Source organism: Antechinus flavipes, chromosome 1 (genome assembly GCF_016432865.1).
Source record: "Antechinus flavipes isolate AdamAnt ecotype Samford, QLD, Australia chromosome 1, AdamAnt_v2, whole genome shotgun sequence".
Lineage (NCBI taxonomy): Eukaryota > Metazoa > Chordata > Mammalia > Dasyuromorphia > Dasyuridae > Antechinus > Antechinus flavipes.
The window spans coordinates 344,113,537-344,137,273 of NC_067398.1; the positions used below are offsets into that span (position 1 = coordinate 344,113,537).

The 23,737-nt window shown below is 33.0% G+C and overlaps 1 protein-coding gene across 2 annotated transcripts in view; it reads left to right on the forward strand.

Moving 5' to 3' along the window:
* NPR3 (natriuretic peptide receptor 3) overlaps positions 1 to 23,737 on the forward strand; it is an 81,162-nt gene that overhangs the window by 21,389 nt on the left and 36,036 nt on the right. For both annotated transcript variants that reach the window (XM_051969536.1, XM_051969537.1), the window contains exon 3: positions 1,387 to 1,553. In XM_051969536.1, coding sequence (XP_051825496.1) covers positions 1,387 to 1,553 — 167 coding nt within the window. The remainder of the gene's footprint in view (positions 1 to 1,386; positions 1,554 to 23,737) is intronic.

Here is a 23,737-nt window from a genome sequence, read left to right on the forward strand (position 1 = left end):
AACATCCTAACAATGTCATTGACTAAGATATAGAGGGGCTGGGACTTGAACTGTTAGAGACAGTAAGCATGCAGATGAAATGACAGATATTTGAAGTATTGAAAAGTACAATGGAAACAAAAGAACCAGATGATTGTCTTTCACATCAGCTATCCTCCTCCTTCCATCATCTGTTAAGATTAGAAGGGCCTAGAATTAAATGGGTAGCTGACACTATGATATCATTTATGTGCTAGATTCCAGTCATCTAAGCCTCTTGGATTTGCTTCCAGGGATATAAGAAATAACATCATGTCATGGAAATAATTGCTCTTTGACAGTAACTATAAGTTAAGATTTGTTCATTGGATCTCAACTCTCCCTGATATTTCAGAATGAAAAAAAGATAATTTTGAAAGTTCAGGTTTTAGTCACTCAACTCACTTTTGCTTCAGTGCTCAATTGATAGTGAGCAAATGAATGCTATACTGAAATTCATTATCATAGGATTATAATTTTAAAAATCATTTTGTATATTTTAATTGAAAGGATTTAAGATACTCATTAATTTAAAGTTTTTGGCAGTGTCAATTTTATTATATTTGTTGTTATATGTTTATGTATAGAATATATACTATATATGTATTTTAATTGAATTTTTAGAGAGGTAGTGTGGCATTGTAGATAGAATACTGAACTTTAAAGTCAGGAAAACCTATATTCAAATCCTACAAATCATTTAACAATAACTGATATTTATATAATGTTTGCACACATTATTTCACTAACTTCATTAATAACCTGTTAGGTAGGTTATTATCTCCATTTTATAGATTAGGAAATTGAGGTACTTTGAGTTTATTGCTTAATTAATGGGAGCCTCAGAAAGCTAATATTTATCTACCAAGTTATAGGCATTTTCAGTGTGGTAGAGAGAGGAAATAAATCTTTGATATATAGATATATTGTTCTGTGTACATTTGTGATAGTGTGATGTTTCAAGACACAATTATATAATATAACACAAATAATTTAGTATACAGTTACACTTTCATCAAATTTCTAGTTGGTTCCAAATGATTTCTATTTAAGAAGACAGGAAAAGGATTTTGGTTTTGAAATTTCGATGAGTAGAAATTGGCTTTATGGGATTATTAACAAGCAATTGCATCAACAATCCTTTGTTTCTCTTCCCAGTTCAAATCTATTTTTTTGTTCAAGAGCCGCCTGTCATCAGATGTTTTCCACAATGATACATTCTAACTAATTGCAAAACTGTGACAATGCCTCTTAGCTTGGCTACTACAGAAAGAAAGCAGAATGTGGCGACTCAGGGCAGTCTAAAAGGAAAATGGTTCCTTTATGGTGACTAGCTTGGAATTGTAAATATTTTTATTTCTCCTGTAGGAGATGGCTCGTGGAAGCGAGGAGACAAACACGACCTTGAAGCTAAGCAAGCGTACTCATCCCTTCAAACAGTTACTCTACTGAGGACAGTGAAACCTGAGTTTGAGAAGTTTTCCATGGAGGTGAAAAGTTCTGTTGAGAAACAAGGACTCAATGAAGAGGATTACGTAAGTACTTGATTATAAGTCTAGACCTTAATAGCCCGAAAACAGTCATATAATTAAATCAAAGGTGACAAAGTCGACTATTCTAAACCATTTGGGACTTCCTAGGGTCAAGTCTGAAATTCACTGTTACCATCTGAGTACTTTTTGTTGGTCAACCTTCCTTTTCTCCTCTGTCCTCCCATCCTTCACTCACACTTTTCTAACTGCAACAGAAAAAAAAATGTATTTTTTGTGTGATTTCAATTATGCAGAGCAGATTTCTCTAGACACTCTCATCTCCCTATTCAGCAGGGAGAAGATGTAAGAAGGAATTCCACATTTCTGTCATGCCTCATTTTCTAAATCTTAGCAGCAGGAGAGAAATATGGTTTTAACATTTTCTGTCTTTTGGTACATTTTTTCCTCCTCTTAACTTTGCTGCTTGCCTATTTTCTTCTCTTATCTATTTTCTTATCTCATGTGTCCCATTTTTTGCCATAAAATATTTCTTCTGAAGAAAATAGGGTGCTTTCTATACTGATTCAATTCAGTTCATTAAACATTTATTCATTATCTACATTTTGTGAGCTACACAATTGCTAGGTTCTACAGATATAAAGACAAACTCTTCAAATTTCACCAGTCTCCAAGGAATAATATTGATGATAAATTTTTCAAACCTGGATTAGACAAATTGGCATATCTCACAGAAAGTGTTGTTCTCAAAAAGTTACAAATAGTAACTGAAAAATAGAAAGCTGAAAAAATTTGACCAAGATATAACACATGAAAACTCTGGCCCCTTCTTCCACCTAATTTTATCTACTATATTGTTATTAAGACAATTTCCATTAGATATTTTATTATTTTAAAATAATATGGCTAAGATAGACTTTTAAAAATCTTATTTGAAAAGCCTTTTTCACAGCTTACTAAGAGAGCAGTGGGGCTTTTTGGATGGTTGAGTTAAAGTATGTGAAACTGTTAATGCTCATATATATAGTTCACGAAGTTGGTTTCAATGATCATTTCATATAGCAGTTTTAGAAACTGGAAGAGAAAGTCTTTCTCATAGGCTAATATAGTCTGTTAAATAAAGTCTAGGAATAATTTGAATTAAAGTTAACCTCTTTGAGTATAATTCAAAACTATAACATAGCTGGGTTCAAATCATGACTCTGCTACTAATTAGTTAAGTAGCTTTTGGCTTCAGTTTTCTTATCAGTAAAATGGATAATAATATTTTTATTATTACCTATACCACAGGGTTGTTGGTCAGAAAAATACTTTGCAAATTTCCAAGTACTATATATACTATTCTAATACATTATTGTGCCAAGTACATATAGCAGGTGCTTTCTAAGTACTTGTCAGTTAAAATTGATTGATCAACTGATTCTAAGAAAAGCAGCATAGCATAATGAATGGAGAGATGATTGAAATAATGTTCAAGGGATACTTCCAATATTAAGTGTTCTATGACTCCAGGGAAGTTGCTTAACTTCTTAGTGTCCCAGGAAGTTCTCTTAATAGTTTAGGTTACATAACAATCATATATATGTTTTATATATATATATATATATATATGTACATATATATATATTTGTTATTTATCTATATATATATATTTGTTATTTATCTATATATATATATAAAATTGTTATTTAACCTAATACATACATATATATATGTAGAGAGAGTTTTTTCAAAAGGAATTCCCTAAATCACAGGTCTAAAAAATTGTTATTTCTCCTTATGAATGCAATATTTCTTTTTTTATTATAGCTTTTTATTGACAGAACATAAGCATGGGTAATTTTTACAACATTGTTCCTTGCACTTACTTCTGTTCCAACTTTTCCCTTCCTTCCCTCCATTCCTTCTCCTAGATGGCAGGCAGTCTCATATATGTTAAACATGTTAAAGTATATCTTATAGTATGCAGATCCGTACAGTCCTCTTGTTGCACAAGAAAAATTAGATTCAGAAGGTAAAAACAACCTGGGTAGAAAAACAAAAATGCAAGTAGTCCACAATGAATGCAATATTTCTAAACTGAAATATATGTGAGCTATTGTTGTTATTATTACTTTTCTATCTCATAGAAGATTATAGGATCCAGTGACTGATAAACATGTTTATATAACACTAGACAAAATATAAACTCTCTGTGTTAAATAATAATACTTAGTATAAGAGCAACAAAGGCAAGTACTTGTAATAATCTGTATGCTGAAGCAAGTAGATTTATGTAACATAGGAAAAACCATCAATTCTTTTATTTTTTATCATTCTTTAAAGTCCTTTGTTCTAGTAGACTGATAATAACAAAAGGAGCTTGAGTATTTGATTTTTTTAGGGTTCTAGGATATGCAAATTCCTATTTGGAACAAAAAGTTTGTCAAAGAATTATGGGGAATGTTGTGTAATCAATTCTGTGATCTTATTGAACCATTTTAAAAATAAAAGTGTTAGGGAAAATATTTCTGGATTATCAAGCGATGTCATATATCAAATAAACTTATCTTTATCAAAAATTAATCTCTTTTATAATATTTTATATATACATGGAAAACTCTAGAATTTATTTCCTTTCACATTAAGCAGAGAATACTGAAAGTCAAGAGATATGAGCAGCAAAAAAGATTGGGAATCCAATTTCAGTTCTTAGGGGTCCTAAAGGGAGAGAAATTTCAATTTTTAGGATTCTGCTATTATGTGATTTCAATTAGTTGACTAGAAAGCCCCAACAATAGCTTTTTAAAAGTACTTAAGTATTATAATAGTTAATGTTTATAGAGAGACTTAAAGTTTTCAAAACATGTTACAAACATTGTCATTTGATCATTTTGTTGAAAATCCTCTATAAAGTGTTGTTTAGAAAGCAACATAATGTCTTCTCTCAATTATCTGCATGTGATTTGATGCTTAATAGGTAAATATTGACCAAAGGCTGGTTTCCTAATGTCACCCAACAGACTTTTGGTCCATTGCCCACAGTCATCAGTTGGCACACATTCAGGGAGTATAATCTAATTTTAATAATAGTATATGCAAAACCTAGTTTGGAATGCATTATGACTTTTTGTAGTGGATTTACTTTCCCAAGTCAAATATAAATAACTACTTGCTATTTTGGATAAGCTATACTATTACTTCTCTCCATTGGTGGGATAATTAAAGGGTGACTGTAGGAGTAAATAATAAACAGAAAATAGAGAAAGATGTGTCACCTAGTCCATCCAGCAGACAGACATTAGTGCAGAATTTCTTCTTCCTTTTTAAATATTATGGCTTTTCTACCATTCTTATGAATATTTATTCTTAAACAAAATTATTTTAAAATCAGAATTTTCTCCCATCAACAGTAAAGTCCAGAGAACCCTTACACTGGGATGGCCTTTAATTATGTCTGATGACACCCTGAATTTAAAGGCCTTTCCTATAGTTTTGCCAAAGATTAGCTCTTACTACAGAAAAATAAAGCTGGAAAAATCCTCCATTTTACAGATGAGGCTACAGATCCGGAGAAATTCATTAATTCTTAGTATGTATAATGTCTATATTATTATTGAAGAAAACATGACTTGAATTCCACCTCTTCTACTGTACTATGCTGCTACTTCTAACAATAAGCTCTGCTCCTACATTTGAGCTAACCTGGAAATATAAGCTGAAATGTTTTTCCTACACACACTCACATGGCTTTAACATAGAATTATAATACTTCCGTACCCTGTGCTCACATACATATAGTAGTAACAAGATTCCTTCCATGTCTCCTGATTCTGCTGTAACCTGCTCTCTCTGTTGCATGTGAGGTAGAGCAAGCAATGCTTATTAAATGATCCATACTCTTCTATTACATAATCAAATAATATTTATTCTATGCCTAACTAAGCATGACTGAGCTAGATGCTAGCTAGTGCTGTGACTCCAGAAGGTATGGGAGCGTCTTTTGTTTCTGTGAACCCCAGCATGCATGATAGCTCCTTCCTTTAAAAAAAAAGTCTCTGATTGTCATAATGTTTAATTGCATTCCTTGTCTTCAATACTTATTAGACTATGAAAGCCTGGGACTTACTTGTAGTCCTTGTATTGTAAGTAAGATTCCATAACTTACCTATCATATTTATATTAAGGGGAAATCACAAGATGGAAAATAAGCAACTACCCTTAAAGGCTGAGGATGGGAATCTGGAATTGAAATGGAAATTAGGATGAAATTAAGTAGTGGGAGGTAGGAGAACCCTATGGCAAGGACCATCAAAAGGGGAAAATAAATAATTTGGATAGTTTATGATGTATTTTAATCTTTGCTGTGAAAAGTTAGTTGGCTTCCTACATTTTGGTTAGTGTTATACTTGAAAATAGGGGCAGCTAGATGGTAGAGTGGCTAGTGTTGGACCTAGAGATAGAAATATTCATCTTCATGAATTTAAATCTTACCTCAGACACTTATTAGTTTTGTGATTCTGAGCAAATCACTTATCCCTGTTGACACATAAAATGAGCTGGAGAGGCAAATGGCAAAACACTACAGTGTGACCCAAATGGGGTCACAAAGAGTCATACCTGATCAAATAACAATGATCATATGGAATTACTAAATATCATCTTCACCTGTGGTATAATAAAAACTGGACTGGGGCAGTAGCACAAGACATTGAAATTAGAAATGCCAAAAATTACTTAACCCTGTTTGCCTCAATTTCCTCACTTGTAAAATGAGCTAGAGAAGAAAATGGCAAACTACTCCAGTATCTTTGCCAAGAAAACCTCAAATGGAGTTACAAAGAATCAGACATTACTGAAAAATGACTCAACAACATACTTGAAAATATATTCTGACTAGCTGTGGCCAGATCAAATTATATATAAGATCTATACTTACTGTATTCGGTCTCTGGCAGTGAGGTCATTGCAGTAATATGTTACACATAGCTTTCTTCAGAAAGTCGGAATTTTATCAGGAGGTTTATTTATCCTGGCTGAGGTTGACCAAACTGGGCAGGCAATATTGTTACTGCTTAGCATATTGTAGAGAACAGCCTGTTTGGCAAAGCTAATGGATTAACTGTGGACACAGTCTGACAAATGAGGGTGTCACAAACCAAAGAGCTTACTGAGTTTAATACTATTTTAAAGTTTTGGTCTAATTATAATATCTATCATCCCACCTTTCACCCATTTCTTTCCACCCCAGTTCTCTCTTACTTGGGATCTACTAATAGGAATAAAGGAACTGTTGTGTTCACATGACAGCTCTTATTGAAAATGTATCAGCTGCCTGTGATTTGATAGTCAGAGTTGTGACATAGAAATGAAGGTCCTTTGATAATAGTGACCAGATGAAGTTAACAGGGTCAACTAGACAGTTTTTCAACATTTTTTTGAAAATATGAAATGGATCCATAAAAGTCTATGATACTAGACTATGAAAGTACCCAGAAGCTGTATTTTATACCTCCTTAGTGAAATAACATGTAAATGTGTGTCTAACAGTCAGATATACTGGATTTGCTAGCAGAATCTAAGCCAATTTATGCTGTAGCAGAATAAATCCAGTGCATTTGTAAAAAATGCCCAAGTAGCCCAGACAAAAGGAATAGAATCTTGCAGGCTTGGTTTTTCATCATTTAGCAGGAGGTCTCTTTCACAAGCATCTGTGAGGCAATAGCTCTTTGTTCCTTTAACATGACTGTGGTCAGTTAGTGTGCACACAGATGGTGTTGCCCTTATTATTTTTAAGAAACTCTAGACAGTGGTTGCTTTTATCTTATCTCATATACACATATGGCATACCCACACACATATATGTATGTATACACATATATACATATATATACACAGTACACTTTTGTGTACACACACACATACACACACACACACACAGAGACTGAAATAGAGACAGAAAACAGAGTTATGTAGAGCAAAGCTTCTTAGATTATGAATTATGACTCCATCTACAATCAAGTAACTAAGTGTGGAGGTCACAAAATTATGATTTATTATCAGTAAATGTTTGATTTGTATCTCTATTTTATATACCTATATATTCTGGGATGTGTAAACATTTCTTGTGTGAAAAGGGATCATGAGTGGAAAAAGTTTAAGAAGCATTTGTATAGACAATTCTGTGTCCTCCAAGAATGTGAAAAGTTCCTGAGATGCGATAGTGGTATCGTTTTATCTTACACTATTTAAAATTGTGCCTATTGAAAATATTTTTTCTTCTTATATTTTAAAAATGAAGTGAGGAATAAAAAGAAAATATGAAATGAAAGAATTCTGGAAATTGTCAATAGCAGGCCATGGCCCATAAATCTTGTCACTAGAAATATTAATGAATGGTGGTAGAAGAAACAGTATTATAAAAATTGTTCCAATCAAAGCAGGGTGATAGTGTTGAAGATATAGCAGTCTGTATGGTGTCTTAAGTTTTTCTAGTTCATTACACTGCTGCTAATTTGATTAATGCATCATTTTATATGGCTAAATAACCATTTTATTTTTAGTTAGATGTTTTAATTAAATATATCTAGGGAAAGAAATTCTGTAACCTACTTTGGTAGCCTGGTCCAGTATTTTAATAATCCACCATAAATTTCCTCTTTTAGTCTAGTCCATATCCCACCAGCTGAAGATTTAAGCTTCTTTTCTCTTATTCTCTTCTTTTAGAGATACAATAATTACTCATCCTTCTCTGTGCAACCACTTTTCACATAGCTATTATTTCATACCTAAACATGAATATCAGTATGTGGTTAGTTAGAGCAGAATGATGAAGGTAAAGACATGCTTTTGGTGCTGTTGAATTCGTCACTCACCTATCATAAAGCAAGAAAAATTGAGAGAGCTTACAGATCAATGCAAATCAGTTGTGACTTAACCAGAAAAATAATACAGACCCCAACTATGGTGAGTTTATCATCTTTGTATATGAAAGAGAGTATAGTCTCTGACTACCTGGCTAAAAGTGCTCCTTCTCCAAATAGTTTTTGCAAAAACTTTAAAAAAAATTCTTTTGTGTATTTTAGAGATTTACTGTCGAAACAAATATCGTCTTAGATTCCACTATGGAAATTGATTTGAGTAGGTTTAATGGAACAGAAGGCATGCCAAGACTTTAAACCAGCTGTGAGTCAGGATAAAAAGATTAACTAAGAAGAAGATGAGAACAGGATAGTAATAAAAGGGAATTTTTGAACAGATCATTTAAAACAATCCCTATTTAATGTGTTATGGGTTTTATATGTTTATTCCCTCTTTTGCTTTACTGCTTTCCCCTCTCCCAATTGTAGGAAAATACACTACTATTGAAAGCACTTTATATGTGAAGGAAGCTAATTACTTATAGTTAGCTAATTGTGGTACGACTTGGATTTGTAAAGCTCTGTATTGAAAAGTTGATCTAGAGTTTTCAAATAATGCCTTATGTAATCTCAACCATATGTCTTGGGTGTTTTTTTTTTTTTTTTTAGGCTTAGAAGTAATGTTTTGGTTACAAAATTCATGAAAAATCCATGTTTTGTTGTGTTAAATAATGCTGCCCCTTAGTATTTTCTTAAAAGAAAGCAAAGGCACATTGTGAGGAGAAGAGAGGAGGAATACATTTGTTAGAGAGGATTTTCATTATAGGAAACCTTAGCTACTTTTAATCTCTTGAAGAGAAGCAGCTGTAGAAAGTTGATTTTCTGACTTAGATCTAAACAAGTATTTTCAGTAAACTCTGAACAGAATTCTTCTGCTAAGGAAACTCAGTTCTTAAAGGAAACAAGTTTAGAATTGCTTTTACTAATCTGAAGCTTTTTATCTGTTAGATCATATTAGCTCTATTATTCCTGCAGATGTTTGTAAGATTCTTGAAGTCCTCAGTTGAAAAGCCCCAATATAATGTAAACAAAAGCTCTGAAATGAATGAAAATTCAAAACTAGTCAGATACCAAGCTTTATCAGAGTTAAAAGTATTCCTTAAAGGGCTGAATTTGAAGAGTGAGACAACTAAGGATGCTTAATGCTTTGTTTAAAATATTACACCAGAACATATCTTTAGAGATGTTCACTGATCATATTTTAAAATACAAAAGACTAGGTTTTCTTTCACTTCTAATTGGACACTGATGTGTAGCATTCAACTGTCAGCATATGCAGAACATACTTTTGTTTATACAATTAGCTAATTATGGTGCAACTTGGATGTGTAAAGCTTTGTATTGAAAAGTTGATCTAGGTTTTCAAATAATGCCCTGTGTGATCTCTATCGTGTGTCTTGGGTGCTAATTTTTTTTAGGTTTAGAAATAATGTTTTGGTTACAAAATATATGAAAAATCCACTTTTTGTTGTTGTTAAATAATGTTACCCCCTTAATATTTTGATTTTGATTTTAGACTTAGTTTCATCCTTCTTAATGCTACCTCTGTTCTTGACTTAAGGGAGAATTTGGTAAATGCTGTTTTTATTTCTAACCAAGTATTCTGAGCAGGGATGATTTTATAACCTTGGATATTTGCTCTTTTGAGGTTAGCTGGCCACCCATAACTTGTTTTTTCTTCTCATTGAAAAGCTGAAAATTTAACTAATTAAACAAACATTCCAACAGTGATTGATGCACACCAGTATTGTTAGTGAGTAAGGATGTGTGTGAAAATTCTCTCTTACCCATCCTCTGATGCTTCCAAATATAGAGAAGGAAGAATGAGGTGCCAGAGTATTTATCTAGCCAAAGAATGTGAGCAGAGGTAAGGTTTTGTAAATAGTTTAGCTAGCTCAGACATTACCTTTTGGAAACCAAAATGTTTTCAAAAAATATACTAAGTTCCTTAAGTCAGAAAAAGGAACACAAAGATAGATTCTGAAGCTGGAAATTCTTACTTTAACAGCAATTATCAAAAAAAGGAAGGTAGAAGGTGACATCAGTCTTGAAATTTGCCAGATCAGATCATCCTTCCAGACTTGGCTAAGTCCTTCCCCACACTGTTGTCTTACGTTCACTATCCAATTGAATGGGGACAGTAACCTCAGAAATAAATTTTGAAAGTTAGCTATTCAGCAAAGCTAGTGAAAGAAAATAGCAATAACAACCAAAAAAGCAACATGTGCAGAGCTGTGTTTGCCCCACATCAGGCAAGCAGGGTCATTGACTGGTGACTAGTAGGCTTTTGTGGCTTTCCAGTCCCATCAGAATAAGAACAGGCTGGAGGGCTTTCTTCCCCATCCCCCAGTCCCTTTCTCTTTACTGTTGGCCAGGAGTAATTTGTCCAAATGAAAAGGCCCATTCAGGGACTAGATCGCTTTGCTAATTGCATTTGAAAGAATAAAAGCAAATCACAAATTGGCATTCCACAACAAGAAAAAAATTCACATGCCAACAAATTCATAAGATTAATTCTATTATTGAAAAGCAATTAGAAAGAATAAATGTACTCAGTAAAAAAGAGGAATGGCTTTAAAATTTTTTCCAGTCCAAAGAAAAAACAGCTTTTCTAAAAATTTAAGACATTCAAAATTTCATTATATTCATATTTGTAAAATAGAAGAAATGTGAAAAAATTCATTCTATAATGAATGTCTAGTTTTAGTTTTTTCTTCTAATTATATTAAAACAAAATAATAAAAAAGTCAGTTCTGCTAAAAAATTAGTTCTAAGTTGATTAGAAGACATTAAGTATCTGTTAAAGACTTTTCCCTTGTTTTTTTACATGTAAATTATTTGCACATTGGCAAGGATGGATATATTGTTTTTCCAAACTCCAGTGAATATGCTATCATGTTATCATGCTGTGCATGATCAATTATTTGCAAACACTACTAATTCTGTGAAAATGTAGGTTTTCCCCACTGTCTGTAGAAGAGCTGTGTTTTGTAGACTCACAAATAATAATCTTGCTAGTCTGAAACATCTTTTGTTTATTGTTGTTTCACATCTGATTCTTTGTAACTCTATTTGAGGTTTTCTTGGCAAAAATACCAGAGTGGCTTGCCATTTTCTTCTTCAGCTCATTTTATAGATGAGGAAACTGAGGCAAACATAATTAAATAATGTGTCCAGGAGGATAACACAACTAGTAAGTATCTGAGGTTGAATTTGAACTCAGGTCTGGATTCCAGGATCAATGTTCTATCAATTGTGCCACTTTGCTATACTAAAGCATCTATATTCTGTTTAAATGTTGTTTTTAATATCTTCTTTAATGTGTTCTTTCAGTTTGTGCTACAAAATAATTTTAGCTATAAAAGTATTTGCAAATGATGGCAAAATTTCCATCCACTCTTGCCTGAAATAAACAGCAATTTAATAATACACACACACACACACACACACACACACACACACACAAACACACATATCAGCATGAAAAGAATAAGACAGTCACATTCTTTTTTTCTGACAGTGTAGAGTAACAGACCTTTCATGTTGTTTTACAAAATTTTCAATATGCAAAAAACACTTGGATTTTTATTTTGATGGAAGCCAGTGTGCATAAGAGGGAGGACTGGCACTCAGGAAAGTCCTTCTAATTCTGAGACCTGTTTTCTATTTATTAAGCCACTCTAATTGTCTGAAAATAACTTAGTGATGAAAATGTTCTTTAGAAGTCAATGCTATTTTAAAACAAGAACAACTGTTTACTTTCACAGTACTGATTTAATTTGAAATAACATATGCATTATAATCGTACTGCAATACTACCTAGGTGGTCTGAAGAATAGAGCATTAGGCTTGGAATCATGAGTTCAAATACAATATTGGACATTTGCTAACTGATTCTGGATAAGTCACTTAACCCTGTTTGCTTCAGTTTTCTCATTTATATAATGAGGTGAAGAAGGAAATGGCAAACCACTCTAGTATCTGAATATATCTGAAAAATCTTAATTTAGTAAAATCTTAATTAGGCCAAGAGAAGTTGCATGCTAGATTCCTGACAATGATTTTTATTGTTGCTCTTGCTGAAACATGACTAGGTTAAACTTTTGAGAAAACATGAAAAATAGAAGATGTGTGGACAGACTGGAGATATACAAATGATGTTCCAATTTTTGAAAAATGGCAAAAAGTAGAAACCAGATATGAACAATTTGTTATTGAGCTCTGAAAAAAAATACAGAATGGATTAGTAAATAGGTAGTTTGTGAGACCTTAGAAAAGGAAGTAGTGCTCATTGGGAGTCACCATTAATTAGCTAAGAGCAAGTCATGGCAAACATATACACACACTTTTCTGAAATGTTCGCTTCAGTCATATCTAACTTGTAATCTCATTTGGGGTTTTCTTGGCAAAGATACTGGAATGGTTTGCCATTTCCTTCTCTAGTTTGTTTTACAGATGAAGGAACTGAGGCAAACAAGGTTGCTCAGGGTCACACAGCTAACAAGTACCTGAGGCCGGATTTGAAATAACAAACATCAGTCCTTCTGACTAAAGACCCTAGTACTTTATCCATTATACCACATTGATCCATTCCATCAACAGCTATAGAATATCAAAGGCATAGATAGATAGATAAATAGATAGAGATATAGATAGATAGATATAGATACAGATATATAGATTTTTTCAAAACAAAGTTTTGTCACATATGTGCCTGGCCTTTGATATATCCTGACTTTGTGGGACTGAGCAAGTCACTTAATTTCTCAATCTTGTAGATATTTCTCTGAAACTGTCCTGTTTAGAGAAGGCACAGATAAGCCTGGGTAGAGGAATATTCTTCTCAGAAACTCATGAAATCAGGAAATGACAGGTGCATTTTCTGTTCTTTGTTACAGGGAATCTGCCAACATTGATACTGGGGCTGATTCTGCTGCCACCTTGTCACTAAGATTCTTGAACTTTGGGTCTTTATGATATACCTAGGTTAGTTGATCTTTAAGGTCCCTTCTGGCTTTAAAAGTCCATGTTTTTAAGATGGAGAAAGTTTGGCTCCAATAATTGTAAAGTTAGGTAGCATTGTAGCTAAAGAATATTAATTATTGATTGATATTAGCCTGAAGGAAAATCTCCAATATAATGTAACACAACTTTGTCCTCAGACCTGATATATCTCAGTTTTGTTGTTGTTTCTTTCATATTAGTAATACAGAAAATATTTTTATCAAGTGTGCAGATGCTAGATTTGAGAGGCAGAAGCTAATGGGTTAAATGACAGAATAAGAGTTTTTAAAAATTGTAACAGACTAAATGGTGTTGTTAAGTTGTCTTCCTGACCTCATTTGGACTTTTTAAAGGCAAAGATATTGGAGTGTTTTGCTATTTCCTTCTCCAGATCATTTTTCAGATAAGAAAACCGAGGCAAACGGGATTATATGACTTAAGGTCACACAACTAGGAAGTGTCAGAGACTGGATTTAATTTCAGGAAGATGAGTCCTTCTGACTTCAGGACTGTCACTCTATCCACTGTGCCACCTAGTTGCTCTAGGCTAGCAAACCATGCCAAAATTAAGGTGAAATATAACAATATGTAAGGTCCTTGTTTCAGATTAAAAATAATAAATTGTACTAGGTGTAAGATGGAAGAGATCTGGCCTGATAACAACAACAAGATGTAGTGTTTTGGGCCAGAACTCTGAACTTGAAACAAGGATGCTTACAAGATACTAAGTGTAATTGATGAGACAATGGTTAAACTAGATATAGCATGGTTCAGCACAATTGATTTAATCTTACAAGAAATAATGGTTTCCTAGTGATATAATGATTGGTTTATACTTAGTGTGGAGCATATAAGCAGGGACTGAGAGCCACAGAGGAGAAGTGCATAAAAAAGTTCTCGGAGCTAAGGAGACCGGAATTCATTTCACCTTTAGTCAGGCTCCTGGTGGCTGGCCTGGCCTCCTGCACTTCCCTCATTGAGACCAAGGCCCGTTTGAAAGGCTCTCCAGAAAGCTGCCCAGTAGCAGGAAGGAGATAATAAAGGATTTGGACTTTAACACCTGGCTGTTCTTGTGGTGATTATTGAACTGAAACAAAGGCTGCTCCTAGGGACCCCAAGAAAACCAAACCAGAGAACATTACAATGTAGGGTCTTTACTTGACTACAAATTCAAAGAGATCTATATTGTAATATAGCTAATAAAAAAGTTAAGGTGATCTTGAGCTACATGAACAGAAGTCAAGCATGCAGAAAAAGGGAGTAAGTAATCCAGTTCAAGAAACTGTGTTTAGAATAGGGAATATTATGTTTAGCTCCCCTTACCATATTTTGAGATAAGCATTTTACAAACTAGAAAGCATGCAAAAGATGGTGATCTGGATCATGAGAAAAGTTTGGAAATCATATCCTTAATGAAAATAGTTGAAGAAACTGGAATGTTTAGGGAGTCCATGGTAGTTGCCATCCTCAAATATTTGAAAGGTTGCTATATAGATGGCCTTTCTTCTAGAAGGTAGAATGAAGAACAATTTGTAGAAATTACAGTAAATTAGAGTTCAAATAAAAAGAAGGGAACACTTGCTGACCATTAAAACTATTCCACAGTGAAACAGAATGCCTTTGAAGTGGTGAACACTGTGCCACTGGTGAAGTTAAAGCAGAGTCTTTTGGAGGTGTCACAAGTCTTTCAGTAGGAACTGTATAACTTTGGAAGTTTTTTGTTAAATTGGATTTGACCTCAAGGAACACAAAAGTAGTCATTTTTTGTGGATAATCATTTCATGGCCTACTAATGTTCTTTATCTTTTGTAGCCATATTTGAAAATAGATAGGTTTTCCCCATCATGTGCTTGGTGAATTGCTCCTTTTCCCCCAGTTGGTAATTATGCACTTGTTCATTTTAACTTCATCCTATTTTTCTTTTTACTTCTTCACCTTTACAAAGTTGGAAATTTCCATATTAATCACCTCATTGAACCTTCAAATTGAGGTGGGGGAGAAGTATGTCTTTAATAAGTTTCCATCATAAACAATTTTTTAAAAGAAAATTATATCATACATGTCAACTGGATCCTGCATGAGATTTAAAAATCACTGATTGGTAAAATGCTCTTAGGTTGATAGTAAGTCATTGAAAACTATTTCTGGATTTAGGGCCTCAAAAATAATTTTATATCTCCAATAAGAGCATAGAATTTTGAGATTCTCCCTCATTTTGCAAAGAAAAAATTAAGAGTTATAAAGATTAAGTAATTTACCCTGTTGCAAAGTAGCCAAAACTAATTTGAACTGGTCTATAATATAAATATGATATAATATTAATATAATGCAAATCTGATCTATAATTCCAAATTCCAAATGTTTTTATGTTATGCCATGATGCCTCTCTACATGACAGAATTCTCTATGCTTCTTTCTCCTATTTTATTGAGTCTTTCTTTGGGATCAGAATAAAACTCATTTTTTAAAGTGAAAATGCATGTCTCTTTTCCCCTTTGTGAATCTCTACATTTTCCCTCTAGCAACTTCATTGACTTTTCAATTACTTTAAGTTCAACTTCATTTTAGTGATCATCTCATTGACATTTTTGTAGGTATTTATGCATATTGTTTTCTATACTGCTTATTTCAACTCAGCATTAGTGCATGCAAATCTCATGTTTCCCTGAATTCATTCTATTCAGTTTTTCATAATGCACAAGAATGTTCTATTCCACTCATATATAATACCACTCATATATAATATTTTTTTGGTTTGTTTTTCTATCCATTCCTAGTTGATGGGCACAGATTCTGTTTTCTGCTTTTTGCTACTGCAGGAAGTGCCACTATGCATAATTTGAAATATGTTCTATCGTTGTTCCTGTTTTTGGCTTTTGTAGGATCTCTGAGTAAAAGAATATAGATATTTTAGCCACTTTTTCTGCATGATTTCAAATGTATGTCCAGAATGGCTTTACCAATCTATAGTAACATCATTTATCAGTGTACCTGTCTTTTCACAATGCTGTAGGATTTTACAGATGAGTTTATTTCCCTGGGTGCTGTTATACTTGACTTCCATATCACTCTTGTTGGCAAAAAAAGAAAAAAATCAGTGTTTGATGATTAGTCATCTCAAGGCTCTTCTGGTCACCTTGTTATGATAATTATTTTATGTTAATTAAAATTATTAGGAAATGGTTCAATTTGTGTCAGCACTTTTCCTCTTTGTTTCCCATTTTTGGTGTTGACAACTTGTATGATTAGGTTAGATTGGAGTGGTTTAGTTTTGTTTAGTTGGAGTTGTTTTTTGATTGCTATTCTTTTAGCAAGTGAGTTATATTATCTTCAGAAAGGTTATTTGAAAATTGTTTTCCTATCACTTACCAGTCATTTCCTATCAATTAATATGTCATCTATTTCATTTTTAAGTCATTTTTTTGGCTGTGATGACAAATAAAGAAATATGCAAAATGACTTTTAGTCATAATTTATTAAAGGAAAGTATTAGTATAGCAATTTTTTATTGTAAAAATATAAACATTTAGTTGGACTGGTAATATGTCTTTTGGGGACCTCAATTTCCTTATTTGTAAAATGGAGGAGGTTAAACTAGGTGAAGTGAAAGTACTATGCAGCTTTAAAATTCTATGCCTTTTAAAAAAGTATTCCCCAGTATCCTATTACTTCCTGGGTTATTACTAATTAGCTTTTAAATGAATTTTAATCACTTTTCAAGTATAGAAGTTTATTTCATTGAACAAATGAGAAGCTGTAGATTATTTAGAAGGTAACATATTTATGGCAGCTAAATAGTGCAATGATTAGGGTACTGAACCTGGAGTCAGGAAGACCAAAGTTCAAATTTGGCCTTGGATATTTTACTCACTGTATGATCCTGGGCAAGTCACTTACTCCTGTTATTTTTAGTTTCCTCATCTGTAAAATAAGCTGGAAAAGGAAGTGGCAAATCACTGCAATATCTTTGCAAAGAAAATCTCAAATGGAGTCATCAAGACTTGTTACGACTGAACAACAATAAAAATACTACATTTAGCCTTGTAGGCACACATCCAAATCACATTAATTCCTGAAAACAATTGTTAATTGTAAATACAGAGTCTTTGCCTAAGTTATTTATTTATTTATTTATTTATATTATTTTTAATTTTTATTTACAAAACATATGCGTGAGTAGTTTTTCAACATTGACCCTTGCAAAACCTTCTGTTTCAACTTTTTCCCTCCTTCTCCCCAGCCCTTACCCTAGATGGCAGGTAGTCCAATACATGTTAAATATGATAAAGTATATGTTAAATATAATATATGTATACCTATTTATACAGTTATCTTGTTGCTCAAGAAAGATCACATCTAGAAAAAAGATAAAAAAAACTGAGAAGGAAAACAAAAATGCAATTTGTCTGAGTTTTTAGAGACTTGTACAATTAGCACTGGGTATTTTTTTTAAGATTTATATTTTCATTGTTGTACAAAGAAGTCCTGATATGGATCAGTGTGAATCAGCAACTTAGCTGTAACTTTTAGTTTTAGAATATTGTCTGTTATAATGAAAAGCTTGTCAAATGATTTGCTGTTTTTTTCACATAGGCAATAGATCCATGACTTATATCCAAGGTTTCCTGGTTCTAATATTTCCTCTCAAACCACTATGCCATAGTACCATCAAACCATGTAATTCAGTAAGAACATTAAGTTTTAAAAACCTCAACTTTTATAAGAATAAAATGGGTGTATGACCACCACCACTCCCAAAAAGTCTGGTGGGGGGGAGGGGCGATTAGTGGATATTAAACTCAATATGAATCACCTGTGTAATTTGATGAAATATTTTGACTTCAATCAGGGGTCCTCAAACTTTTTAAATAAGGGGCCAGTTCACTGTCCCTCAGACTGTTGGAGGGTCAGACTATAGTAAAAACAAAAACTTTGTTTTGTAGGTCTTTAAATAAAGAAATTTCATAACCCTGGATGAGGGGGATAATCATCCTCAGCTGCCACATCTGGCCCGCAGGCCGTAGTTTGAGGACCCCAAAGCTAATGCAATCTTCAATTGTATTAAAGAAGCCACAACTTACAGAAACTAGGAGGTGATAATTTCATTTAAGACTTTCTACAACTCTAAAGTTTGTTTTAATCACATGATATTCAGTTTTACAAGTTTAGGGTTTTTTTGCTACTGTTTTCCTTACATTCAAATAAGAATTACACTTGTAACAACCTAAGTGATTCCTCCTCTTTTTCTCTCTTTCTCCTGGTATTTAGCCAATATTTTTTAAAGTCTTATTCATAATAACAAAAAAAAAATTCCTTCAAAGGCAACAAAGTTGCTTTATAGTTAACATAGTTTAATGACAAATTTTCTTTCTAAGAACAATTTAGGTGCTTAAAAGATATGAGGATTAAAAAATAGCTGAATACTGATGATGGTGGCAGACATGCTGCACCAGGAGTAAGATGTGGCTCTGTCTCGGCCCCTGCCCCTGGGAAATTAGGTATCCTTAGATATTTGTCTTACTATTCTTAGATATACAATAATAAAAGTAAAATCAGGTTACCTCAAAGGGTGTTTTTCTACTTTGTGATTTATGATTTCCTCAAGCCACTAAGGGCAGTTAAAAATATTCCATGCATCTATTTACTAATAGAAAAGAAATTAAGTCTACGTAGGGGAGATTAGCTTATATCACAATGGACCTTTTTAGGAAGTAAGTCTTGTCTAATCCATTTGCTCAAATCATTGAAGTTCCCATAGCTGGACCATACCCCTACTACATCTGGAATACTGCATGCTATTTTGGAAACTATACGGCAATAAATAATACTGCTTTGTGTTTTTATAGTGCTTTATATCAAACTGTATTATTAAAGTTTCAAAGAAGATAATTACTTTTAGTTGCTCAAGGAAATGGAACAGCTTTTTTTTATTAGGATATATAGAATAAAGACTTAGTATTCACCAAGTTCAAGAAGAAATAGAATTCAAATTGAGAAAGGAAGAGTTAAAAGGAAACATATATATATATATATATTTGTGATATGGTTATAGGTAAGATGGAAACTAGTTTTCTCATTTATAAAATGAATATGGCAATATTTGTACTGACCACCTTAAAGTATTATGAGAAAAGTGATTTGTGAAGTTATAGGTAAATATCAGCTACATTATTGTTAATAGGAGTAGTAAAGTATACATTTTTATATTTTTATTATTATTTTTTATTATTAAAGCTTTTTATTTACAAAGTATATGCATGGGTAATTTTTCTAACATTGACTCTTGCATAACCTTTTGTTCCATATTTTCCCCTCCTTCCCTCCAACCCTTCCCCTAGCTGGCAGGTAATTCAATACATGTTAAATATGTTGAAATACATGTTAGATCCAATATGTGGATATATATTTATACAGTCATCTTATTGTATGAGAAAAATCAGATCAAGAAGGAAGAAAAAGAAAAACTGAGAAAGAAAACAAAATGCAAGCAAATAACAACAGAGAAAGCGAGAATGCTGTGTTGTGTTCCACACTTTGTTCCTATGGTTCTCTCTCTGGGTGTAGATGGCTCTCTTCATTACTACATAAGTGGAACTGGTTTGAATCATCTCAATGTTTAAGAGAACCGTATCCATCAGAATTGATCGACGTATAGTCTTGTTGCTGTGTATAATGATCTGCTGGTTCTGCTCATTTCACTTAGCATTAGTTCATGTAGGTCTCTCCAAGCCTCTCTGAAATGATCCTGCTTGTTATTTCTTATAGAACAATAGTATTCCATAGCATTCATATACACAATTTATTCAGCCATTCTCCAACTGATAGGCATCAACTCAGTTTCCAGTTTCTTGCCACTACAAAGAGACCTGCCACAAACATTTTTCACATTCCAGTCCTTTCCCTTCTTCAATATGTCTTTGGGATATAAGCCCAGTAGTAATACTGCTGGATGAAAGGGTATGCACAGTTTGATAACTTTTTGAGCGTAGTTCCAAACTGCTCTCCAGAATGGTTGGATCCATTTACAATTCTACCAATAATGTATCAGTGTCCCAGTTTTTTCACATTCTCTCCAATATTTGTCATTATCTTTTCCTGCCATCTTAGCCAATCTGACAGGTGTGTAGTGATATCTGAGTTGTCTTAATTTACATTTCTGTGATCAACAGTGATTTGGAGCACTTTTTCATGTGGCTACAAATAGTTTCAATTTCTTCATCTGAAAATTATCTTTCATATCATTTGACCATTTATCAATTGGAGAATGGCTTGAACTATTATAAATTTTAGTAAGTTATATGTTTTAGAAATGAGGCTTTTATCAAATCATTTGGATGTAAAAATGTTTTCCTAGTTTATTGGCATAAAGTTGGGTAAAGTAGCTTCTGATTATTGCTCTAATTTCCTCTTCATTAGTAGATAATTCTCCCTTTTCATTTTTAAGACTAACAATTTGATTTTCCTCTTTCCTTTTTCTAATCAAATTTATCAAAGGTTTATCAAAGTTTTTTTCATAAAACCAACTCTTAGTTTTATTTATTAATTCAATAGTTTCTTTTTTAATTTCAATTTCATTGATCTCTCCTTGTATTTTTAGAATTTCAAGTTTGGTATTTGATTGAGGGTTTTTAATTTGTTCTTTTTCAAGCTTTTTAAGTTGCAAGCCCAATTTGTTGATCTTCTCTTTCTCTATTTTATGCAAGTAAGCCTCTAGAGATATAAAATTTCCCCTTATTACTGCTTTGGCTGCATCCCACAAATTTTGATATGTTGTTTCATTATGGTCATTCTCTTGGATGAAATTATTGATTTGCTGTTTTACCCATTCATTCTTTAGGATGAGATTATTCAGTTTCCAATTACTTTTTGGTCTATTTCCCCCTGGCTGTTTATTGAATGTAATTTTTACTGCATTGTGATCTGGAAAAAATGCATTTACTATTTTTGCCTTTCTGCATTTGATTTTGAGGTCTTTATGTCCTAACACATGGTCAGTTTTTGTATAGGTTCCATGAACTGCCGAGAAGAAAGTGTACTCCTTTCTGTCTCCATTCAATTTTCTCCAAAGATCTATCATATCTAGTATTTCTAATATTCTATTTACCTCTTTAACTTCTTTCTTATTTATTTTGTGGTTTGATTTATCTACTTCTGAGAGAACAAGGTTGAGATCTCTCACTATTAGAATTCTGCTGTCTATTTCTTCTTGCACCTCTTTTAACTTCTCCTTTAGGAATTTAGATGTTACATTACTTGGTGCATATATGTTTAATATTGATATTGCTTCATTATCTATGGTACCCTTTAGTAAGATATAGTTTCCTTCCTTATCTCTTTTAATTAGATCAATTTTTGCTTTTGCTTGATCTGAGATCAGGATGGTTACCCCTGCCTTTTTTTTTTTAACTTCACCTGAAGCATAATAGATTCTGCTCCAGCCTTTTACCTTTACTCTGTATGCATTGATCTGCTTTAAATGTGTTTCTTGTAAATAACATATTATAGGATTCTGGCTTTTAATTCAGTCTGCTCTCTGCTTACATTTTATGGGAGAGTTCACCCCATTCACATTTGCAGTTAAAACTACTAATTCTGAGTCAAGAATCTCAAGGGAATTAATGAAAAAAAAATCAAATGAAGGTGGTCTAACTGTACCAGATCTAAAATTATATTATAAAGCAGCAGTCACCAAAACCATTTGGTATTGGCTAAGAAATAGATTAGTTGATCAGTGGAAAAGATTAGGTTCACAAGACAGAGTAGTCAACTATAGCAATCTAGTGTTTGACAAACCCAAAGATTCTAACTTTTGGGATAAGATTTCATTATTTGATTAAAAACTGCTGGGATAACTGGAAATTAGTATGGCAGAAATTAGGCAAGGACCCACACTTAACACCATATACCAAGATAAGATCAAAATGGGTCCATGACCTAGGCATAAAGAATGAGATTATAAATAAATTAGAGGAACATAAGATAGTTTATCTCTCAGACTTGTGGAGGAGAAAGAAATTTGTGACCAAAGATGAACTAGAGACCATTACTGATCACAAAATTGAAAATTTTGATTATATCAAATTAAAAAGCCTTTGTACAAACAGAACGAATGCAAACAAGATTAGTAGGGAAGCAACAAACTGGGAAAACATCTTTACAATTAAAGGTTCTGATAAAGGCCTCATTTCCAAAATATATAGAGAACTGACTCAAATTTATAAAAAATCAAGCCATTCTCCAATTGATAAATGGTCAAAGGATATGAACAGACAATTTTCAGAGGATGAAATTGAAACTATTACCACTCACATGAAAGAGTGTTCCAAATCATTATTGATCAGAGAAATGCAAATTAAGACAACTCTGAGATATCACTACACACCTGTCAGATTGGCTAAGATGACAGGAAAAAATAATGATGAATGTTGGAGGGGATGCGAGAAAACGGGGACACTGATGCATTGTTGGTGGAGTTGTAAACGAATCCAATCATTCTGGAGAGCAATCTGGAATTATGCCCAAAAAGTTATCAAACTGTGCATACCCTTTGATCCAGCAGTGTTTCTATTGGGCTTATATCCCAAAGAGGTGCTAAAGAAGGGAAAGGGACCTGTATGTGCCAAAATGTTTGTAGCAGCCCTGTTTGTAGTGGCTAGAAACTGGAAAATGAATGGATGCCCATCAATTGGAGAATGGCTGGGTAAATTGTGGTATATGAATGTTATGGAATATTATTGCTCTGTAAGTAATGACCAGCAGGATGAATACAGAGAGGCTTGGAGAGACTTACATGGACTGATGCTAAGTGAAATGAGCAGAACTAGGAGATCATTATACACTTTGACAACGATATTGTATGAGGATGTATTCTGATGGAAGTGGATTTCTATGACAAAGAGACCTAACTGAGTTTCAATGGATAAATGATGGACAGAAACACCTACACCCAAAGAAGGAACACTGGGAAACGAATGTGAACTATTTGCATTTTCGATTTTCTTCCCGAGTTATTTTTACCTTCTGAATCCAATTCTCCTTGTGCAACAGGAGAACTGTTCGGTTCTGCAAATATGTATTGTATCTAGGATATACTGCAACATATTTAACGTATATAGGACTGCTTGCCATCTTGGGAGGGGGGTGGAGGGAGGGAGGGGAAAAAACGAAACATAAGCGAGTGCAAGGGATAATGTTGTAAAAAATTACCCTGGCATGGATTCTGTCAATACAAAGTTAGTATTAAATAAAATAAAATTTAAATTAAAAAAAAAAAAAACTACTAATTCTGTATTTCGTGCCATATTATTAACCCCAAATTATATCTTT